This window comes from Anolis carolinensis, chromosome 1 (genome assembly GCF_035594765.1).
Source record: "Anolis carolinensis isolate JA03-04 chromosome 1, rAnoCar3.1.pri, whole genome shotgun sequence".
NCBI classification, from domain to species: Eukaryota; Metazoa; Chordata; class Lepidosauria; order Squamata; family Dactyloidae; genus Anolis; species Anolis carolinensis.
The window spans coordinates 92,177,990-92,201,238 of record NC_085841.1 but is presented as its reverse complement, the minus strand read 5'-3'; the positions used below and the strand labels follow the sequence as shown (position 1 = coordinate 92,201,238).

The 23,249-nt window shown below is 38.1% G+C and overlaps 1 protein-coding gene across 12 annotated transcripts in view; it reads right to left on the bottom strand.

Annotated features, from left to right (window-relative positions):
- Positions 1-23,249, bottom strand: part of trdn (triadin) — a 303,322-nt gene that overhangs the window by 245,130 nt on the left and 34,943 nt on the right. For 11 of the 12 annotated variants that reach the window (XM_062979180.1, XM_062979220.1, XM_062979204.1 and 8 more), the window contains exons 2-3: positions 17,818-18,024; positions 3,503-3,556 (exon numbers count right to left, since the gene is read on the bottom strand). In XM_062979180.1, coding sequence (XP_062835250.1) covers positions 3,503-3,556; positions 17,818-18,024 — 261 coding nt within the window. The remainder of the gene's footprint in view (positions 1-3,502; positions 3,557-17,817; positions 18,025-23,249) is intronic. The other variant, XM_062979228.1, reaches the window with a different exon arrangement.

Genomic DNA, 23,249 nt, shown 5'->3' with positions numbered 1-23,249 from the left:
GGAAAGACCCCCACTCCTCCCACCTAGCCTCCTTAGTGAAGCTGCAGTCTAACTCACAGCAGCCAGACTACCCAGGAAAAGGTAGGTTGCAGTTTTCATAGCTGGCACCAGCCACAACATGGAAGGAAGGGACAGAAAGAAGCAGGCACCCCACATCCCCAGGTTGCCTGAACTGGGGGGTCTGTGGGATGGTTCTCTAGACAACTGCAGCTGACTCTGATAAGGAACCAACCAGTTGTTTTGACACATCTAACTTGAAAGACAACCAAAATCCTGGTGCAGGATTCTGGTTTTCCACTGAGTTACCTTCCCCTGGGTTAAACTGTATCAGCTTTCACACAGTTGGGTTCCTACCTACCTTCTTCTCCTACAAGTGGCACTATCAATTGGCAAATTGAGACATTTGTTAACAGCAGGGGTTCTGAAATTTATTCAGCCTTGGAGCCCTTCTTGAAGCAAAAGTTTATCGTGGAGCCCCAAGAAATGTTTATATATTTATATCAGGCATGGGCAAACTTTTTGACCTACAGAAACTTAATACTTTTTCAGTGGAAGAGACCATGGCCATCTACTCCAACCCCCTTCTGTCACTCAGGAAAAGCACAATCAAAGTAACCCTAACAGATGGCCACCCAGCCTTTGTAATAAAAATAGTAGTAGGAGTAACCTCAGAGGCCATCTAGTTCAATTCCCTTCTGCCATGCAGGAAAGGTATAGTCAAATCACTTGCTAAGCAGTTTGAGGGAAATAGACTTTTGGTGGGAATGGAGGTGGGGAAAAGGGCTTTTAGCAGCACAGGGGGTGAGGAAAAAGGCTTTTGGGGGTGTGGGAAATGGCAGATGTGGAGAAGCAGGAAAAAGGAGGGAAAACTTAGAAGGGGAGGAGTGGGAGGGAGGGAGGGAGGGAGGGGATGAGGAGGGAACCGCAGAGCCCCTTTAGTATGCTTCATGGAGCCCCAAGAGCTGCTAGTTTACAGCATTAAGAAATGTGATTTGCATAAAAACAGATATTCCTGTTTGTTGCAATCAAACCCTTTAAGAACTCCAAGTGAATGTTCAAGAAATCTTGCAAAAAAATTCTAGTGTTCCAAAGGATTATTCCCATGCAGGCCTGTAGCGAGGGGGGGGGGGGGGTTAGGGGTTCAACCCCCCCCCCCCCCCGAAATTTTTCAGGTTATAAAAAAAAACCCTGGTTTACTCATGAATTTTAACTGGTTAACCAAATCCCCATGCTAAGTCTATGAGACACAAAACATTAAGAGTCCCTCCAGGCACTATTTCAAGCAGATATTGACAGGTTTGTAGTGGGGAGGGGTGTGTGCTAGGGGTTAAACCCCCCCCCCCCCGAAATTTTCAAAACCCCTCCCGATTTTTTTTTCTGGCTACGGCCCTGTTCCCATGGTCCAATTAATGCAACTCCTTCACCAGATACTCCCTATCCCCCAAGGGGAGATGGGGTAGCATGAACCTAGGAACAATGGGAATACCATGCAAACAGTTGCAGCCAGTTCTATCTGATGGGAAAGATCAGATAGTCCCACTTCTTTACACTGTTGTTTGATGCTGTGACAAAAGATAATACTATTATTTTTGATCCAGTATCAAACATCTCTCACACAAATTAAACTGAAGTTTATATTTGGAACCCAAGTACATAGCTCCATTTTCTGTATTTCTGAGTTCTGTAATTCATTACTAATTTTATCTCAAAGGAAGAAACAAGTAAGCTTAGCAAACTTTTTCCTGCTACAAGGAAGACTTCAAAAACTGCATAGCTTTCAAAGATGTTTTGTACTTCAGGACAAAACATGTGTAGGTAAGATTTTTGCTTAGAAAACATTTCCTATGAAAGAATCAGCATTATAATACACAGTATAATACACAGAAATATTATATTATCTACATCAAATTCTGTTTTTTGGCTTTGAAGAAAACCCACATGCAAATTTTGCAGGAAATAATGCCAAACGTGTGGAAATTCTCATTAGCCTTTCCTAACATTTGAGGAATATTTTTGAACATTTGTCAATATTTTCCCATCTCTATTTTGTGTGTGGGCCCCTGGTGGCACAGTGTGTTAAAGTGCTGAGCTGCTGAACTTGCGGACCAAAAGGTCCCAGGTTCCAATCTCGGGAGCGGAATGAGCGCCCGCTGTTAGCCCCAGCTCCTGCCAACCCAGCAGTTCGAAAAGACACAAATGTGAGTAGATCAGTAGGTACTGCTCCGGTGGGAAGGTAACGGCGCTCCATGCAGTCATGCCGGTCACATGACCTGGAGATGTCTATGGACAATGCCGGCTCTTCGGCTTAGAAATGGAGATGAGCACCAACCCCCAGAGTCGGTCACGACTGGACTTAACATCAGGGGAAACCTTTACCTTTATTTTGTGTGTAGTGTGATTTCAAGCCTTTTATTTAAGACCAAGTGTAGTGCAGTAAATTATTTGTGAGCCAGCAAGTAAAGTAACAATCAAAAGCTTGGACTGATGTCAAAGAACTGGGACAATCATTCATCACAAATCATTTTCTTATTGATGGTTTGAACATCTTTTTTATAGGACACTTGCCAGGAAATAAAACATACATTGTATTTTTAAAAATCAGATATTGTATCCAGATGGTCATCATAGAACAGTGGTTCCCAATCTTTGGTCCTCCAGTTGTTTTTGATTTGAACTCCAGAAATCCCAGCCAGTTTACCAGCTGTTAGGAATTGTAGAAGCTGAAGTCCAAAATACCTGGAGGATCAAAGGTTGGGAACCACTGTTATACAAGATGTTAGCCACTGGAATGAAAAGGCAGGCAATTTCTAGCAGCTCCATCTCATCCCTAAAGGCCTCCACAATCTACTAGAGAGAGTCATAGTTTCTCCAGATAGGAAAGCTCTAGGGAAAGGTTGTCTAAACTTGTCTCTTTCCCAACTAAGCCAGTGGATCCTGTCCATCAGTTCAGTAGCCACAACTGTATCCATAGAATATAATTTTGCTCCCAAGTAACTCCGACCAGTTTCTTTATGGTTCCCAGATATTCTTTCACTTTGGTATTTACATTGTAGCTTTCCAATCATTATGTGAATCCAACTTCAGTCTAAATAACTGCATTTATACAAAAGGAAGATTTTTGGTCATTATAACATGATATGGAATTGACTCCATAGGAGTGGAAAAACACATTATGTTTGAAGTTATATGGAAGCCTGATCCGGGGTTTTGACTTTGTATGGCTCATTTGCACATGTGAGCTACTACTTAATTTTACAGTTCACAAACAAAAACAAGTATAACCCAGCTGTGCTAATTACATTAATTTTGCTGAACCCAAATAGCTTCAGTTTTTAATTGGTTTGTGGATCAACACTTATGTCAGTTTGTAAACTTCTAAATGGTTAAATAATGTGAACTTTCCCCAAATTATGCTGTAAACATTGTGAAACTCAGTATGATCAGAAAGCATGCCAGACATGTTTCAAATGTTTTCAAAAAAATAATAAAATGGGTTCCTTGCCTCTAGGGATCTCTCCTGTCCCCACATCTTTGTCAATATCAAGTTGATGTACTCCTACGAGAACAAAATATACATGAAGTAAGAATAGGAAGAGGAAAGGTTAAGCTACATACATTTCATACGTGCTACTATCCATACATGTTTCCAGAATTCTGACAAATTTTTCACATTTTCTTTGTGAAGACTATAGTTCTAATTTATAGAACTACCATGGTTGCTACTCAACTGAGTTATGTCATTGTATTTATAACTTCTTCGCTTTCACATTGAAATGCCACAAATAAAGTGTTTTTCACATGTTGCAAAAGTCTGGCATGCACCCACTTCTATTAAAGCTTAAGCGATTCTATGTCAAGCTATTTTTTAAAACAAAAAAAACCCTTCAGTTTTATAGTGTTCTCTCAGTTCTCTGCTGTAGCTTTTATTTTTATTGTTATCGTTAATATGTGAGGATCATTTTATGACATCACAAAACCAGCTTGAGAACCTTATTGAGTCATAAATGGTGTGTTTGGTCAAAGTGAATATTAAAGCAATGGTTTATTTCAGTGTGGGAAATCTGAAAATGTATTTAACTTCCTTGTTGAAATCAAGGGGAAATGAAAGGGCTTCACTTTACTCGGCTATGCCCAAAGCATTCTAGGGTGGTTTTGAAAACTGCATTTGATAATCTGGAACTGAGAAGCAGAGCCTGTTCCATGTTGGAAAAAAGGCTCATGCTTTGTTTCTAAGTTCATATCACCAAGTTTTACACTAGGATATTGATTCCATGTATTCCCATGGAAGAAAACATGTCATACATAGAAGGAAAGTGCTATCACATCCACTGTCTTGAAGCATTTTCACTGTGCTAAAAATGAAATAATCTTATACACTACACCAACACCTGAAATTGCATTTGAAAGTCATACCACAAAGCTCAACATGCTTGCAAGGTAGTCAAGATCGCTGTACTGTCCAATCCAGGTTTTGAACTGTAAATCTGAAGTTTGTGTGCTGTCACTTGTAACCTACCACAGTATTACAAAATTGGAATTTTAAGGATTCGTAGGAAAATTCAAACTCTGGATGAACAGTTAAATATTGAACTTTTGGCATTCTAACTTTCAAGACCACTTCAAAGATGTATCCGGAGACAGATCTTCAATCTATACATTTGTTTGGGTACCAGATGTACCTAAATGGGAGGCTCCTAGGATAAATGTAAAAGTGAAAGCTACTGGAACAATCAGCCTGATTGGCTTCCATTGTGATTTGAAATGTTTTAAAATGGCCAAGTAAAAATACTGGGTTGGCTCAAAGGGAAAGAATTGGATCCAATTATGCTCTTCCATTATGAGAAGACAACTTTCTGCTGAAAGAAGGGAAACTTTGGACTTATAAATTTATAAATTGAACATTCCAGCTATCTAAATTATGTCATTTGCTTTTACCCTTCTATACACCATGCCAATTTATACTGCAAGACTTTTCCAAATCCAAACCTTAGACCATCCCTAACAAAATCCAAATGTATGCATGTAGAAAGTTTGCAGTGCCTATTTCCAGCAAGAAAGTTGGGAGTCTATTTGGATTTTGTTTGATAATCATGTTGAATATAGCAACCAGTTTTCTTTATCTTCTCAGAATGGCTGTGAGGATTAAGTAGTGTTACAACTCAAGAAAACCCACATGGGTTTCAAAACTCGTTCTCATGCATATTATATCCAAATTGGATTAATCTAATTCTTTGTAGCTTTCCAGCCCAATTTCTGCACCCCCCCCCCCCCCGCAGCTTAGTCCAAAATGCTCAAGCAAAAAAATTATCTTTTATACCCAAAGGAGGCAAGCACATGAAGTACACTTCTCTAATTGCAAATTTCTTTGGTTCACACCCAGGTTCTTTTAAACCAATGCAATTCAAACCCTGTTTAATGGAAATAAATTCTACCATGTCCCTGAGACCCATTCCCTAATAAGTATGTTCCCAAATCGCAAGCAATGCTATGGAATCTCATATATTTATATGGAATAGGAAAGAAGTATAAAGTTGCACAGCAGGATTTCACATTTTGGGATGAAAATATGCACACTGCTAAAAATCCACCAGGAAATTTTAATGCAGGTATTCCATGTAGCTGCTGTTATTGTTTTCCATTTTGTCTATATAGAGGTATTGTCCCCCAGGCAAAAATGCAGTTCAGACATGAAAAACAGGTCATCCCATCATTCAAGATGAGCACAGGTAATGATATTCTGTATTCTCACTCGGTTAATTCCCTGGAACTCTCTCCCGAAGGACATCAGAATGGACCCCAAGCTGTCCTCTTTTTAAAAACAATGAAAATTTTTCCTATGCACCCAGGTGTATGGAGAGATAAATGATTGACATCTAGCCTTATTAAACATGGAATGGTCATTGGAATTGGCTTATAATTATGTGTTTATTGATGTTGTTTAATGGGTTTTATTGGTCTTTTATGTTATTGCTTGATATGATTGAATGTTTTATACTATTTATTTGTATTGCTTAATTTATTGTATTGTGCGGTGTTGAATATCTGTCTTTTTTATGTTGTAAGCTGTTCTGAGTGCCCATGGGGAGATGGGGCAGGATATAAAGTTTGTTGTTGTTGTATATTAGTAAAATAAAGTCCAGAATGATCAGCACAGAATGATATTCTGTATTCTCATTTTATATTAGAAATATTATAAAGTGCTTCCTGCTTGTGATCGGTTTTTCAGATTTCCCATTCATGGTCTAGACTGCTTGTAAGGAGAAGGCTGGGTAAATCAGACTCACTAACCACAACAGACAGAAATTCTGTATATCAATATGGAAATAAATGTAACTAAAATATAGCATATCTTACAGTAGTGTGGTTGAGGCCACTACCTTGCCATCCCAGGCTTGGAGCCGGGGCGGGGGGGGGGATTTCAACCCCCCCCCCATTTTTTTCAGTCTAAAAAACCCCTGGTTTGCCCATGAATTGTAAAAGCAACATCCAGGCAACTTCACGAACACCAATGGTTAAATGTGTACATCCCATTTCTGAACTTTTTCTGCAGTCAGCTTCAAGGAAGGTTGACAAGGCCCAGGGAAGTAGTTCAGGAACTGCAAGTGTTCCTCCCTATTAATTGTGGCCATTTAAAATCCAACTTGAACAAGTGCACAGAATGTTACAGTGAATGCCTTGAAAATACTAACACACTGTTTTTCTGGAAGAAACGACTACAAGATGTTATACCATAAAAGAGAACTTTTACAAAATAATGTATAGATAATGTGTTGTCGAAGGCTTTCATGGCCGGGATCACAGGGTTGTTGTATGTCTTTCGGGCTGTGTGGCCATGTTCCAGTAGCATTCTCTCCTGACGTTTCACCCACATCTATGGCAGGCATCCTCTGAGGATGCCTGCCATAGATGTGGGCAAAACGTCAGGAGAGAATGCTTCTGGAACATGGCCACATAGCCCGAAAGACATACAACAACCCAATGTATAGATAGTACATAACTCCAGAAAAACTAACAAAGATATATAAAAGTTCAGACTTATGTTGGAAATGTAAACACAAGAAAGGAATGTGTTGTTGAAGGCTTTCATGGCTGCAATCACTGGGTTGCTGTGACTTCTCTGGGTTGTATGGCCATGTTATAGAAGCATTCTCTCCTGTCGTTTTGCCCACATCTATGGCAGGCATCCTCAGAGGTTGTGAGTTATATTGGAAACTATGCTAGGGAGATTTATATATTTGTGGAATGTCCAGGGTGGGAGAAAGGACTCTTGTCTGTTGGAGGCAAGTGTGAATGTTGTAATTAATACCTTGATTAGCATTTAATGACTTATCCAGCTTCAAGGCCTGTCTGATTCCTGTCTGGGGGAATCCTTTGTTGGGAGGTGTTAGCTGGCCCTGCTTGTTTCATGTCTGGAATTCCCCTGTTTTCAGAATTTTGATCTTTATTTGCTGTCCTGCTTTTAGAGTTTTTTAATACTTGTAGCCAGATTTTGTGCATTTTTATGGTTTCCTCCTTTCTGTTGAAATTGTCCACATGCTTGTAGATTTCAATGCCTTCTCTGTGTAGTCTGACATGGTACAAGAGAGGAACTTTTTATCATATGTGGTTGACCTCCCTAAAGACTAAAGATTTCTGGATAAAAATTCATAATGTAATGGAAACTATATTAAAAACAAAATAACATTGAAACCTGAAACTTTTTATTAGGATTATTAGATAAGCAAACACCAAAACACCAAGAATGACTCTTTCTCTACATGACAATAGCAGCAAGAATTGAATATGCAACATTGTGTAAACGACAGTTACACCAACAACAGAGGACTGGATTTGAAATGGCAGAGATGGACAAATTAACTTTAGCCTTACAGCAAACTAATAGAAACCTCTTATAGACCTTGGGAAAACCCAAAAGAAGATAACCACAACAGGATTTGATAACCAAAATAAGATAAATAATATATGATTATCTTCTGTATTTTGTATGTTAAAACTTAAGAGATGGATGCTATCTGATGGGTCAATTGTTAAGAAACTATAATATTTAATGTATATTTTAATTTTAATTTTTAAATTTGAAGATTTTTAAATTTGATGTAAACTGTTTTTCTGATGTATATGGTTGTATTGTAAGTCGCCCTGAGTCCCCTGATGGGTGAGAAGGGCGGGGTAGAAAGGATGTGATAAATAAATAAATAATAGGAAAATGTACAATATCAATGATATAGAAATTATAGAAGCATATACACAAATATGTGTGTGTGCGTGTGTTTATGTATGTTTAGAGAGAGAGAAAGAGAGACAGATTTATATAAAAGAAGGCTAGACAGGCTAGTGGGAACAAAACCTTGAGAAAGAGAAGCTGAAGAGATCTGGCCTTCAGGAGCTATCAGGGGAAGTTCTTAAAAATGGACTATAAGAGTATTACCATACTGAATGATTACGGTTAAATTATTTTGATTTTGAACCCAAGAGTTTTGAACCCAAGAGTTGTAGGTGGAAAATATATTTGATGTAATACAGAAAGAAAGACAGCATTATAATGATAAAATGATATAAATACTAACAATCTAAATGAAAATTGTAGAACTTCCTTTGTAGATATTAATTATAAATAATTTAAGAAAAGGTTTAATTATGTTATAAAATTAAGATCAATTTCAATTGAAGAAGAAATTGAAAAGAATATATGAAGACCAGGAGACAATTTGAGAAGACATAAGAAGATACAACTAATAGACTTAAAATTAAAATTATATATGTGGTGAAGAAATAGAGGTGAAGACTTAGTTGTAACAATGATAATTTTGTAAAAGAACTCCTCTTTTACAAAAGACCTCACCCTTATTGTGAGGGTCTCACAATACCTCACCCTTACCTCACCCTTATTGTTTGCTCCTTGCCACATATTAGACCAGGGGTCCCCAAACTATGGCCACATGCAGCCCATTGAAGCCTTTTATCCAGCCCCCACAGAAGAAGCTCCCTCCTCCTCTGCCGAGGAAGGAATGTGCAGCACAATGGAAGAGGGAAAGGCGCACGACTTTCCCGCCTCCTCCCTCGCCCAGTGCACACCTTCCAAAGCTTTGCTTGTTTATAATGGTATTTTAATTATTATTTAATTAATTATAAATTATTAAGGGGTGCTTTGCTAGGGCTTTTGGTGCACAAAGGCAGAAGGGGGTTGGACTAAATAGCACAAGGGGTCTCTTCCAACCCTCTTTGTTGTTGTTGTTGTTGTTGTTGTTGTTGTTGTTGTTGTTGTTGTTGTTGTTGTTGTTATTGACACAAAGACACAGTATAATACAGCAAATGAGAGATATATGCTGGATTTCAAATCACAAGTCGAACACTTCCCAAGTGTTTAGGACTGTGTGATTTATTATTATTATTATTATTATTATTATTATTATTATTATTATTAACAACATTGAGGCTGGGTGGCTATCTGTCAGAGTATTTTGTTTGTGCTTTTGGTGCACAAAGGTAGAAGGGGTTGAACTAAATGGCCCAAGGGGTCTCTTCCAACCCACTTTATTATTTTTATGATGATGATGATGATGATGATGATGTTATGGTTGAGCCTTCGGGCTCCGGTAATGAAAGAAGGGGTTGTAAGACTCCTCGAGAGTCAGACACTCTCGAGGAGCGTGAAAGGAAACGGCTCCGGGATTTGTTTGCAGAGCCGACAGATGAGGACTCATTTGAGGGTTTTTCTCAGGGTTTGGAGGAAAAGATGGCCAGCTCAGAGGAGGATGATATGGAATGGACTCGTGTGAGGGAGGATTTGGGTGTTGGGGAAACAGGCAATGAAAGCATGGGAGGTGATTGGAGGGTTGCAGGATCAGACCCATGGACTGGTTGGAGGGATGGGGATGCTGTGGAGCGTAGTCGAAGGTGCTTAAGCTCTGATGAGGATGATGATGTTGGGGCGTCTGGAATTGGGATGGCAGCTGACAGCGATGATGAGCTTGAACTGTGATAAAATGGGGTTTGGGACCAATGTCTAATTGCGTTGGGCAGGGTAATCTGGACGGACGCTTGGGCTCTTGCTGGGGAATTTCCTGAAGACGGGTGTGTTTCATTACTGGATACCTTGGACCTCCGTCGTCTTTTTGACGGGCAATATCTACTTTCACTGGATTGACGCTGGACTGACTGACTACGATTCCGGATTAACCCTTCTGCTGGCTATCGGTGTGACCTTTGGATTCCTTGACGACTACGCTTGGCTTTTGATCTTCTGGACCGGATTGGGACCCTGCTGACTGCCGTTACCCTAAACCTGAATCTTGACTACAACCACGCTCTCATTCGCTGCAGGAAGGAGTAAACAAGCCTGGTTTACTCCCCTGCTGTTCCTGAGTAGCAGAGAGGAATCTGCCGCCAGCCTTTTGTTTACATTCCAACTCCTGTTGATTCTCTTTTGTTTGCATTGTTTGCCAAGCTGAAGTAAACTCTTTGATTTAATCCGGATTATACTCCTGTTTAACCCGGTTTTTTCCTTTGAACTGTTTAAGCTCAAACTGAGCTGCTTTTTGGTTATTTAGCACACTGAAGTCAAGTGTTTGCCCTGTTCTTTGTTCCTTATGGGCGTTTTTAGTTCTGTAACCTCAATAAACTGAGTTTTGTTTTACTTGCTGGCGTTCTGTCTATGACAGATGATGATGATGATGATTAACATTGAGGCTGTATTTATTCCCATTTTGTTTTGTTTTTTACTTCAAAATAAGATATGTGAAGTGTGCATAGGAATTTGTTAATAGTTTTAAAAAAAATTATAGTCCGGCCCTCCAACGGTCTGAGGGACCGTGAACTGGCCCCCTGTTTAAAAAGTTTGGGGACCCCTGTATTACACATTTGTAAAGTTGCAACTAACCAATAACTAATCTATTATCCCCATTTTTTCCTTTTCCTTCCTTTGTCCCCCCACCCCCCACTCTCCTAGTAAATGTTTTAAAAAATTATTTGGAAAAAAGATATTGATACATTGATGGAAGAATTTGACCCGTGGTGTAGAAAATGGAAAAAGACTGCACTTGCAAAAAAAAAAAAAAAAAAAAACATCAAATGCACTGGAAACATATCTTGTCTGTGATGGACAGTTTTTTTCTGAATGTAAAAAAACTTCCATAGATTTCAGCAATGTTGTCAGTGTCAACAGCTACAAATGAAAAGTTATTTTCAACTTCAAAACATTTAAAAGTATACATAAGAAGTACAATGGGGCAGGAAGGCCTGATTGGATTTGCACTCTTGAGTATCCACTGAAGTTTATGGAGCCTGATTTCTGTTGAAATGTATTGGCACTGTTTTCAAGCGCATCCAACAATGTTGTGGTATTCTTTTGTAACCACTAAATTACCAATTCAGATTCATTTTCAGGTTTTTTAAGACTTTAAACTTTGTAACTAAAATAGACATTTGATTTAATTAAGCATATATAAAATATGGAATGAATCATATAATTTAATTTATTTTGTTTTATGGAACTACTCTTCACGATTTGCTAAAAAAAAAGTCCCCCCCCCCCATTTTTTTTCTGACTACAGCCCTAGCCATCCCTAAAGGAATAAGGGTTGGTGAATCAGATTTATTCAGAGAAGGCTGAGTAAATCAGACTCACTAACTGCTCTGTAAAATAATATTGAAACATATATATTTGAAAGATAGTAGGTAGGTCACATTTAATAGTATTGTCACAATAGAAAAGAAGGTCACTGCCATCCCATCCCTTAAAAAATCAGAGTCATTCACTGGGTCTATATGAAAGGAAGACATCTCATAAAATCATAGACATTCACTGGGTCTATACAAAAGGAAACACCTTATAATGCAATGAGTATGCCTCCATGGTACATTTTATATGGAAGGAGACATAGCTAGGTAGAGCAAAATCTCATATGAAGTATCATGTAAATAATGTTGAACTTCAGAATATAACTTTATTGGAATTCAAGAACTTATTCTATTGATTTGATGGATTGTTTTAAATGTGGATTTAAAGACATTTAACTGTAACGTGTTTTGCTGGAGACTATAAGCATTTTTCTTATATGTTCTGCTTTCCCAATTATAGGAACTAGAGGGGGATATCTGTATTATTTCACCGTTGTCAAAGCCTATCACCTTTTTCAATATATCGTATATTTCAGTGAATAGTCATGATGCTTTCTCTTCATACAAACAGTGTGAAAGACTGGATGTGAAGGCTAATCTTCATGATAAAGTCAGAAATTGTGCAATTTGGGTTTACAGAAGAGGTTGGCAAAGTGCAGCCTTCAGGCTACATGCAGTCCCAAGACTCTTCGTGACAACCTCAGTCCCTCTAGGCTCCCTGAAGCATCCATTTTCTAGACATAATTAGAAGCTTCTGAGAGATTCCATCCCCGCTTTAAATAGGTTCAGTTTCCCTCTACTTGTTTGCCAAAGCCAAAAATTGATTTCATATAACTTCTGTTGTTGTTGCCTTTGTTTTCATATGTAGTCTTTTGCTGATTCATGCTCCCTATTAGGCAGTCCCAAAGGGGAAAAAATGACCTGCAGATATAGCAAAATAATTTTGACTGGGGGAGACAAAGATAAAATTGGGGGTGGAGACAGAAGGGTTTCAACATAAGTTGTTATAAAAGAGATTTCTGTTAGGAAACGTTTTCACAGATATCAAAATGATTTAAAAAATCATTTATTTTAATGAGAAAGTATATTGTATATCTTTTAAACAAATAATCAATTTCAAATACAACATTTTCAACATGCAAAATTGTTTATGTAAATTAAATAGTAACTGACTAAATAAAAGCACCATGATCTTGAAAGCTAAGCAGACTCAGTTCCAATCAGTACTTGGATTGGAGGCCACCAAGAAATATCTGGTTCTATAAGCTGTATTTCACAGGTAAGAACTGGAAGAACATCCCAGGTATTTCTTGCTTTAGAAAACCCTATAGAGTTATCATAAATTGACAGGTGACTTGAAGACATATACACACAAACTAAAATAACAGTGACTAGGAAGTAAATGCTGATTATACAAGTCATCCAATAATGGTGATTTGAACTATTAGTAAAACCTAGTATGGTTTGATTTGTAGAGAAACTGTATATTTGAGGTTTCTTTAAAGATTTTACCTCCAAAAACTGAATGCTGTTAGCGCATCTGTAAAAGAGTGCTGAGAGTGAATTTTCACATGCAGCTTGTATGATACAGGACTCACCAGTGATGAGTCCTACACCATACCAGCATACATTAATGTTAAGTCTTCCTAGTACAGTAGAGTCTCACTTATCCAACATAAATGAGATGGCAGAATGTTGGATAAGTGAAAATGTCAGATAATAAGGAGGGGTTAAGGAAGAGCCTATTAAACGTCAAATTACATTATGATTATACAAACTAAGCACCAAAAACATCATGTTTTACAACAAATCAACAGAAAAAGCAGTTCAGTACACGGTAACGTTATGTAGTAATTGCTGTGTTTACAAATTTAGCACAAAAACATCACAATGTATTGTAAACATGGACTTCAAAACATTGACTACTAAAAGGCAGACTGTGCTGGATAATACAGAATGTTGGATAAGTGAAGGTTGGATAAGCGAGACTCTACTGTATAGGCACAATGATTTAATAAGTCTGTTAAATGATAAGATTGGGTTGCATGATTCTATCATATTATTTTCTTGGATGTCTAAATTGCATTTCTAAATGCTCACCTGCAATGTTAGATACTTGAGGAGTCCCTATGTTGGTGGTGGGGAGGGGGGGAGGATAAAATATATTGAATCAATGAATGAAAATAAAATTGCACTGTGAAGCAAAACTCTCCGTAACTGATTGCATGGTATGATCTCTAACTGAGGGTCCATCCAAACAGGGCTTTAAACACAGGAGTTCCCATTTCAAAAGGGGAATGACTAGACAACATCAGTGCTAAATACACAGTAAATCACTACAAAGGAGGAAAACTGTGGGATAAAAAGGTTCCTTTTATACCATTTCTGGCCAAAAGAGGTGCATCTTCATATGTCTATGTGACTCTACATTCCAAAAAACACAGGTTTTCCTTCCCTCCCCCCAGTGAAGACTGCTCCAGCTGATGTCCCTTTTTAAAAGCCTGAAACAGCTGATCAGTTGATTGGACTGTCAAATGGATGCACAGCTGATTAAAAGGAAGCACGAATGGAGAGCTATTAGAACTCTCTGAAACTTTTTATTTTACACTGTATAATATTAAACAGCTTTAATAAATAACTAGGGAAGGGAGAAATCTGGCAGAAGTTTTTAAAAATTCTATTAAGTGCTGAACCTTATATGCGCACATGCAAATATTTTTGTACTTATTAGATATGTGCAGATATGGTTCAATGCATGACTATATATATATATATATATATATATATATATATATATATTCCACAGAATGTCCCCCCGTCCACCCTCCATTTTATCCAGAGACACAGAAGGGAGGCCAATGAGGACGGTGCTCTGAAGTCCCAGGTTTTTCCCCCTCTTTTTAATCCCGTGTTTTTGGTGCTGTCAGGGAGTGCCCTGAGATCAACAATTAGGTGGGATAAATTTCTGTGAATTAAAAGATTATATTTAGCAATTTTTCCTCAGAGATAGTTTTTCATCATGCAGCTAAACAAACACCAAATCAAATTGAAAACATTTTTCCAAAGCTGAAATAGAATCCTCTTTCTGCAAACTGTAAGTGAGAGCAGAAACAACCTCATGTTAGCTCTGCCTCCAGCCACATGAGTGGTTGAGGGGGCTCACATGCAGCCTATGAAGCAGTTATGGGAATAGCATACCTTGAGGTTGTATGAAGCCCAGCAGGTTCCTCCAAAGTGGTTCCCAACATCCATAAACAATTGTGCCCCTAGAAGCCGCCAAGATGTGTAGTTTGTTCATTTTAAATTCTGCTTTGAGGGGGCACACTGTTTAGGGCCTGGAATCGTCTTCCAGAAATATTACTGGAAATATTAACCAGAAATATTATATTCTAAGTTCTCATGGGCATCCAGTGCTTTCCATACTTTCAGTATGAAAGAAATACTTTCAGTTTGGTGTTGTTTAGCTGTTTGATTAAAAGCTAACTCTGAGGCAAGATTGCTGAATATGTTTATTTTCCTACAACTCTTTGAATTCGCAGAAATTCAGCCTACCTCTAATTAATTATCTGCCCTAATCAATTATCATTGTCTTGCATGTAAGAAACTAACAGATTCATCTGTGCAAATTATTTCTCTTAGTTTTCCAGTCCTAATGAGAAGGCTGAGGATTAAACTTTGGTCTCCAGTTCATTTCTGTGCTTGTTAAATAATTATGGGATTCATATTTTAACTAGTTTGGTATGGATCACAAGATTTGTTTTATAATTGATTTTCCCCCAATTATATATGAAGATAGCAGTATACTGAGTGCAATTAAGAATGAATGTGCAAATGAGAGTAATTAATGCATTCTAGTCTATTTATGTATTTGATATTTTATCTCATTTCTTAATACTGGCATATGTGAGAACATTTTCATAATAGTTTTGGTTCATTAATGTTATTTTCACTAAAGTGAGCAGTCAAAGGCATTTTAATAGAGCACACATTCCTACCTGAACAGAATATGCATGCTTTTGATTACTTCTTATCTACAAGCATTCCATGCCATCATTAGTATTTAAAATTGCATTTAAAGTAAGACATGTGTATCTTAAATTAGGCAGATCATTAGACATAATCACTAATACCAGCTCAAACTAGTTGAATGTCATATATAAAAAGGGGCAGGGATGTAAGTGTTTTATTACAGGAAAAACTCAGTAAGATAGAGCATTTTTGACCTTGGCAAGCATGAATTAAATTTAAGGTGACAATCCATTAATGTCTTATGAACAAAGCTTGCTATATTTTACTTATATCAAACTACAAAGAAAGAAATGAATTAATCAGTATGCATGAACACTGATTTATTTCATGTAAATACATACATGTAAACAATGTATGAGGAATATGAACACTGTAAAGTTTGTATTCCAGGGCAAAGGACAAAGGACTGAAAAACTGAGGGTCATAATTTTTTTAAAAATGATAATTTTATAGGAATTTAGCCTTTTAAATTAAAAAAATGACTTCAGATTTGCTCCATTACATATAGTTATTCCACAACTTGCTTTGACATTTCTTTCTTGAATGAAATTAGTACTGAAATTTGTGAAGGGACTGTGTGTGTGGTACAACGTTTGTATTCTGTTTTTCAAATTCATCAGCCAAAAATACATTAAAAACAACTACAATGTTGAAATGTTTTTCACAGTCATGTTAATTATGGTCTTTTCCTTGCTGTTCTGTTTTGTGAAATTATTAAGTCAAAGGTGGCCTCAACCAGGAGTCCATGTGCACATTGGATGAACATGCTCACCAAACTGAATAAAGAACCTTCCCTTGCTCTCATGACTGTGTAATACTGCAGTCCAGCACTGGACATGTGAAAGTCATATAGTCATAGCCCCAAATACCATATCCTGAGATAGCCTGAACCTTTCTCCAGAAATGTTACAACCACTGAAACAGTAGCAGTAATTCTAAAAAAAACTCTGGAAAAAACTAACCAACAAGCCTAATTCAGCCATTACAATGTGTGACATACCACCAATAGAAAAAGTCACCCAGCTTCCTATCTGCTACTGCAAGAACAGGAATAGCGACTAAGTGCCCTTCCACACAGCTATATAACATCCCACATTATTTGCTTTGAACTGGGTTATATGGCAGTGTGAACTCAGATAACCCAGTTCAAAGCAGTTATTGTGGATTATCTGCTTTGATATTCTGTGTTATATGGCTGTGTGGAAGAGCTCTAAGAATGTAACTAATGCAACAGTTTGATCCCATTTTAACTGCCATGCTTCTGTCTTACAGAATCCTGGGATTTGTAGTTGATGATGAATTGAGATTCCTTTTCTAAGGAACTCCAATCAACTGGCCTGAACAACAGCAGAAAATTCCAAGTGTCTAACCCAGAGTTTCTCAAATTATGCTCCTCCAGATGTTTTGAACTCCAGTTCTCACAATTTCTAACAGCTGGTAAACTGGCTTGGATTTCTGGGAACTGAAGTTCAAAACACATGGAGGAGCACAGTTTGAGAACCACTGCTAACGAAACCATAAATCCTGTAGCTGCATTAGGATAGAATCAAGGTGTTTAAAGTGGAATTATACTATAGTAACAGTGTAGTTCAGATACACTCATCTTGAGCAGATCACATCACCTGGATGGGCATTAATTTAACTGGGTGAGTTACAAGGTTGTAGTTTTAATGCACATGCAACATATATATTTTCAGGCTTTCAATAGCACTGAATAAGTGGACCAAATGCTTATAATATGAAATGTATGACAACCCCCCCCCTCCTGCAAATGACTTGCTTTGGTGAAAAGCAGTCAACCTTTAAATTATCAATTTCATTTGATCAAAAATGGAACAAAATGTTTTTGTGTTGTGAAGATGTTTTTAGGCCAACACATTTTGTCTTGCATAAAGGATAATGGTTTGAAGCCATTGGCTCTTCTTGCTCTCCCACCCTGTGCTCTCCCAAGGTGGAGAGCAGGCTGGAAGAGGGAGAACCAACCACCACAGGATGGCAGCTCCACCTGCACCACAACTGCCCCAGCTCGGTTTGCCAAGCGGGACATTTTCAGGGTTATCTCTGTTGGCTTAGAGGAAGTAGTCCTATAGTGATTTCAGAATGGAACTTACCATCATCCCCCAATATAACCATGATTAATACAATGTGTACAATATACCTGAATCTCACCTGCTAGGGTTTTGTAATCCACCAAGTCAAACATGACAATAGCCACAGCTGACCAGGTAACAATAAGTGCCACAACCAGGAGCCAGGCAGCTGGTGAGCTGAATGTTGTTGCAAAGTCTTCTGATACTGATTTCTTGGATAATTTCATGTGTGGTATGGGGACAGCTCCATTCTTGTTGTCTATCACTGTCATGGTGGATACAGGTCCTGAAAAAGATAAAAGAAAAAAAATGAAAAGAAAAGGTCCTGGACTAAGCATTGAACTTAGGGTGGATTTACTTTCTCACTTATATTGAAGCCATCACACGGAGTACCGCCTTCCCCTCAAAAAGTGATATGTTCACACCACACCCATTTAACATCTGGCAAAACCTGAAGAGCTAACCAGGATGCAGAAGTCTAGATTTCAACAATACATATACATATGGTCATATGCACACGCGCATGCGCGCGCACACACACATATATATATTAAGATGCTCAAATATGCTACTTTCAAAAAGGTCATTGTTATCTGCCCACTGGCTCAGTGATAACTTAACTACATTTTTATCAAAGATTGTTTAAAATACTTCAGTTCCAGCAATTTAGTTAATTATATTTCTTATGAATAATATTCTGCAGGAGTAATAGCAGTACCTTTTTTCATTTCCTAGTATTTCATGCTACTAAAATTTAAACTGAAGCAAGAGGACATGATTCACATTTTTTTCTCCACCAGATAAAATCTCTTTGGTCTATTTTGAAATATCAAGGGAAGGTTATTTCCTCCTTTTCCCATTCTCTTTCAATAGAGAAGTGCAACTTTGAAAAAGTCCCCTCACATACAATCAAAGAATCTATGTCAGTAGTCTCTAAAACATGGCATTCAGTATTCAATTTCAGTATTCCAGTTTGCACCTCTGTAGAATTTTGATTGGCTACACAACATCACAACTGGAAATAGAAAGGACAGTGAATGTGAAAGCCAAGGCATCAACCAAGTTTGTCAATCAAATCTGTCTATATGACAATGCGACTAGTGTGACAAAGCTTCTCATTGGGTGTACTACCTATGCTCTGAATGGTTAATATTCATGAAGCTATAGCTGATTGGCTATTGCAATGATGTCCCTGGAACAAAAGAAGATTTTTTGTGTGTGCAAGCATGCCCAATATAGTTTAAAACACCAGTGAATACAAGTATTTCCTTTGTGGTCTTTCAGAAAATATTTCCAATTTTAAGCCCATCTCCCACCTCTTTTCATGTTTAAAATGTCTGGAAAAGAACACTTGAATCACTCCTAAACAAAGAATACTGAGAAAAATTAGTCATCCGCCTAGTAATAGACAAGTAATGGTTTCAATAACAAAACATTGCTTTTAAAGCTGGAAAAATCTGAGGAATTCACATTTCCCTAGTAATTAGTATCCTCAAAGCTCAAAAATGATATAATTTTACAGCTACAAATTAATGTACAGATTCAATAATCTGGCAAAAAAATTAAAAGAAAAACACTAATTAATTACAGTTTATAAAATTATGAAATAATATTTTAAATTGTGGTTTCTCCATATGTGTTCAAATCCTACATTTACACCTTTCTCTCCCAGGCTGGATCTACACTGCCCTATATCCCAGGATCTGATCCCATATTATCTGCTTTGAACTGGATTATATGAGACTACACTGCCTGATTATTTGGGATAAACAGATAAACTGGGATCAGATCCTGGGATATAGGGCAGTGTAGGTCCAGCCTCAGAGGGCTTCCAGACTGCAGTTAAATGTACTCTGAAATGTGTTTTAAAAGTCCACACCCATCCCCCCAAAAAACTGGGCTTTCCCAGTGGAGTGCTACATGCCAACTTGGTAACTACTGGGATGGCACCCAGCCACCTCAAAAAACCCCAAAACTACCTTAAAACTTATAAAAACTTACTGGACTACCATTAAGGTGGTCCTGGAAAATGACATGGCAGGAGATGGGACGGCCAAAGAGGAAAATCGCCCATTGCTGCCTCGTCCCCATCTCCTGGCTCATCATTTCTATGTGCAAGAAGGACTCCAGGACCACCTTAATGGCAGCCAGGTAAGTTTTTACAAGTTTTTAGAGTAGGTTTTTTTTGGGGGGGAGGGGGTTGGAGGGTGTTGGTGCCATCTCGCATCTTGGGCTCCATGAGCCCAAAAAATGTGAGATGACAATTGGGACTTACCATCAGATAAGTCAAATCCCAATTAAAACAATTTGATTATCTATATTGGTTTAAGTTACTGATGTTATACTCAATTCACTGATATTAGGTTTAATGTGTTGTTAGGTTTGTAACACTGTATTCATATGTGGGGTCTTGTTGGGATTTTATGCCAATATTTATCTGTTTTTTTAAGGCATTGAATTTATGCCATTGTTTGTTGTAATCCGTCCTGAGTCCCTGGGGAGATAGGGTGGAATAGAAATAAAGATTATTATTATTATTATTATTATTATTATTATTATTATTATTATTATTACACAAAATAAACTAATCTTTTTTTATTTCAGTGTGCGTTCTACCCTAGAAAGAAACTTGGTATATAATGGTACTGCAACTGTATATGCTGTAAATCAACTGTATATGCTGTACATCAAGAAAAATTCTATAGGGAACAGCTGTATAGTTTTTTTGGGGATACTCATTGGATTGCTCCAGATTTCTGTGTGTGGATGTGATGAGCCACTACTTATTCTTAGGGACAAGCAACAGTCCAAGAGAACAGAGACATTTTGGATGTTCAGATTTAGGCCTTCCACACAGCTGTATAAAATCAATATTGAACTGGATCATATGGCAGTGTGGACTCAGATAATTCAGTTCAAAACAGATATTGTGGATTATCTACCTTGATATTCTGGGTTATATGGCTGTGTGGAAGGCAACGCCCGACTTCGTAGTTCACTCCTTCAGGATAGGAGTGGCCACTATGGCAGCTGAAAAGGGTGTTCCGGTTGACGTCATCAAGACTTTGGGCCACTGGAAGTCAGTTGCTTACAAGTCATATGTCAGGCCTGGTCTCCTCATGGAGGCGCAGGGGACTGCTGCTTTTTCTCTATCTCATCCTTACAGGGCCATTCAAAAGGTCAAGGAAAGAAGGGGCACCAGCAGAAGGGTCCATGGAACGAAGGACAGCACCAGCAGGTCTACATGCGGCTGAAGAGTTACTGCAGCATACGCTCATCGGGATTGGAACTTACATGACCTGTACGAAGACTTGAGGATTCTGGATGAATGGATTTTAATCTTGGACATTCTTAAAATTTTATATAATGTGACTTTCTTTTGTATTGGTATCTGTTTTATATGAACTGTTGTTTTGTAGATTGTTTTATATGAATTGTTGTTTTTACATTGTTTTTAGGCATTGAATTTTTGCCTATTTACTGTAAGCTGCTTTGAGTCTCCTCGGAGAGAAAGGTGGGGTAAAAGTGATGTAAATAAATACATAAATAATAAATTATGGACTTATGGACCTCCTCCAGGACGGTTTGCTACATCACCCCCTCTGGGAGTCACCTTTGGACTTGGACCCTGCCTGGGTCAAGGCTTCGGTTCTACCCATCCTTTCGTTGGGATTGTGTGAACATCATTAACTGTGTTGTTCCTCTCATCCTTTCGTTACTGTCACTGTTATTGATGGCAAGGAACCTGTTCCCTTCATTAACTGTTATTGTGGCTCTCATCCTTTTGTTTGGGTTGTATTATGTCTACTGTTTATTGATAGCAAGGACCCGGGGTTGGCGGCAAGGGGAGTGGGGCGGCCCACCCCCCTTGTTGTGGCGTTTGGCATGGGCCCTGGATTAGGTTGACCTCCCCACCCCATTGGAGGTGGGGAGAGTGCCCTATTTGCCAGTGGTGCGGGGTAACGCTGGCTCGGTCATTTACCCGGCTGCACCCTGGCGTGCTTGCATCGGTCAGCATTCGGGCTGACCGATTGTACATCCAGCACCCATGCATGGGCTGCCAACCCTCTTTGTTATTGTTGTCAATAAATAAGTTGTGGCCCGTTTTTAACCCAACCATGTGTTCGTGTCTTCCTTGGTTTGGTGAGGGGAGGTGAGTCCCCCTGCCCACGCAAAGACTCCTGAGAAACTGGAAAGTCTCAAAGACGCAATTTGATAACTGGAAGTACTGAAACATTACAACTCCGGGGGTCTCCCAACCAGCATGGCTGTCTAGGGATTATGAGAGTTGTAGTATGCCCAGAAAACTTACTTTTCATCTCAATCACTAGGATTGAGGTGGTTCAGATAAACTTTTGCAATCATTATGACAAAATCTCAGTATTAACACTAAAATGCAAATGCATTTCAGCTTTGGCAAAAGCTGTTTTAATTGGTCTTCTGCCATCTCTGCCATTCTCCAAATTTTGCATTTATACACAATTTCTCTTGTTCTTTGTCCTCTTCTCATCTTGAATTCTTTTGAAATATCTCTATGCTGATCAAGCGATGTCTTACACTTAGTATTTCTAACTGGAAATGTGTATAAGCTGAGCAAGATTGGCATGCTGTGTAGCACTTGTCACTTACATAAAATTTGGTCTTATTTATGAATGATGTATTCAGCTCATGAATTATCTGTTATATACTTAGATGCAATCTGTACACTCTTTTTGAAAAAAGTTAAAGAATAACTTCTTCCATTTCCTGATGCATAAATTTGGTTCAGTCAAATCACTCCAGGAAGGGAAGTCTGCCAAGTAACAAGCAATTACAAGATCTGCTACAAAAAGCCAAATTCAAAATCAGAAGCATTAGGTATTCAAAAGGGAATAATTTCTGATTGTAGCAAGTGATGTGAGTCCCTTTACTCTGCTTGTGAAGTTGCTGCCATAACTGCTACTACTCTATAACAATCATACAGTGCCAGAAGTGTTAGAATAACACATACTTCTACAGATATCATTGACTGCTAAAAAGACAAATAAATAGACCCTAAAGTAAATTAGGCCTGAATTATCACGAGAAGTGAAAATGAATTAAATTGTAGTTTAGATTTATAAGAGGACAACATGATTCACTGGGAAAAATAAAAATATTATAAATTTGAAGACAGTAACAAAAGAAGAGGATCTAACTGCATTTGGATTGATTAAATCAAGAAAGCCATGATCCTAAGATTTCATGACTTGCCCAATTAATGACTGAAGCTCTTGGGGTTCTCTCTTTCACAGAAAATAACATTTGTGGCAAATAACAACAACAAATGTACATCCTATCCACTGATGTACATCATATACAATTTTTCAGTCTATATATATGAGTCATATCTGAAGTGCCACCTCAGTTTCCCTAAAATGGAAATTTGGGCCTGTTTCTGAAATTCTCCTGATCTAATGTTAACCCTCCTACCCAAGTTTGGATTCAAATTTTGGATTCAAACGTCTTGCTTCTGGAAGTGATTTTTGTATG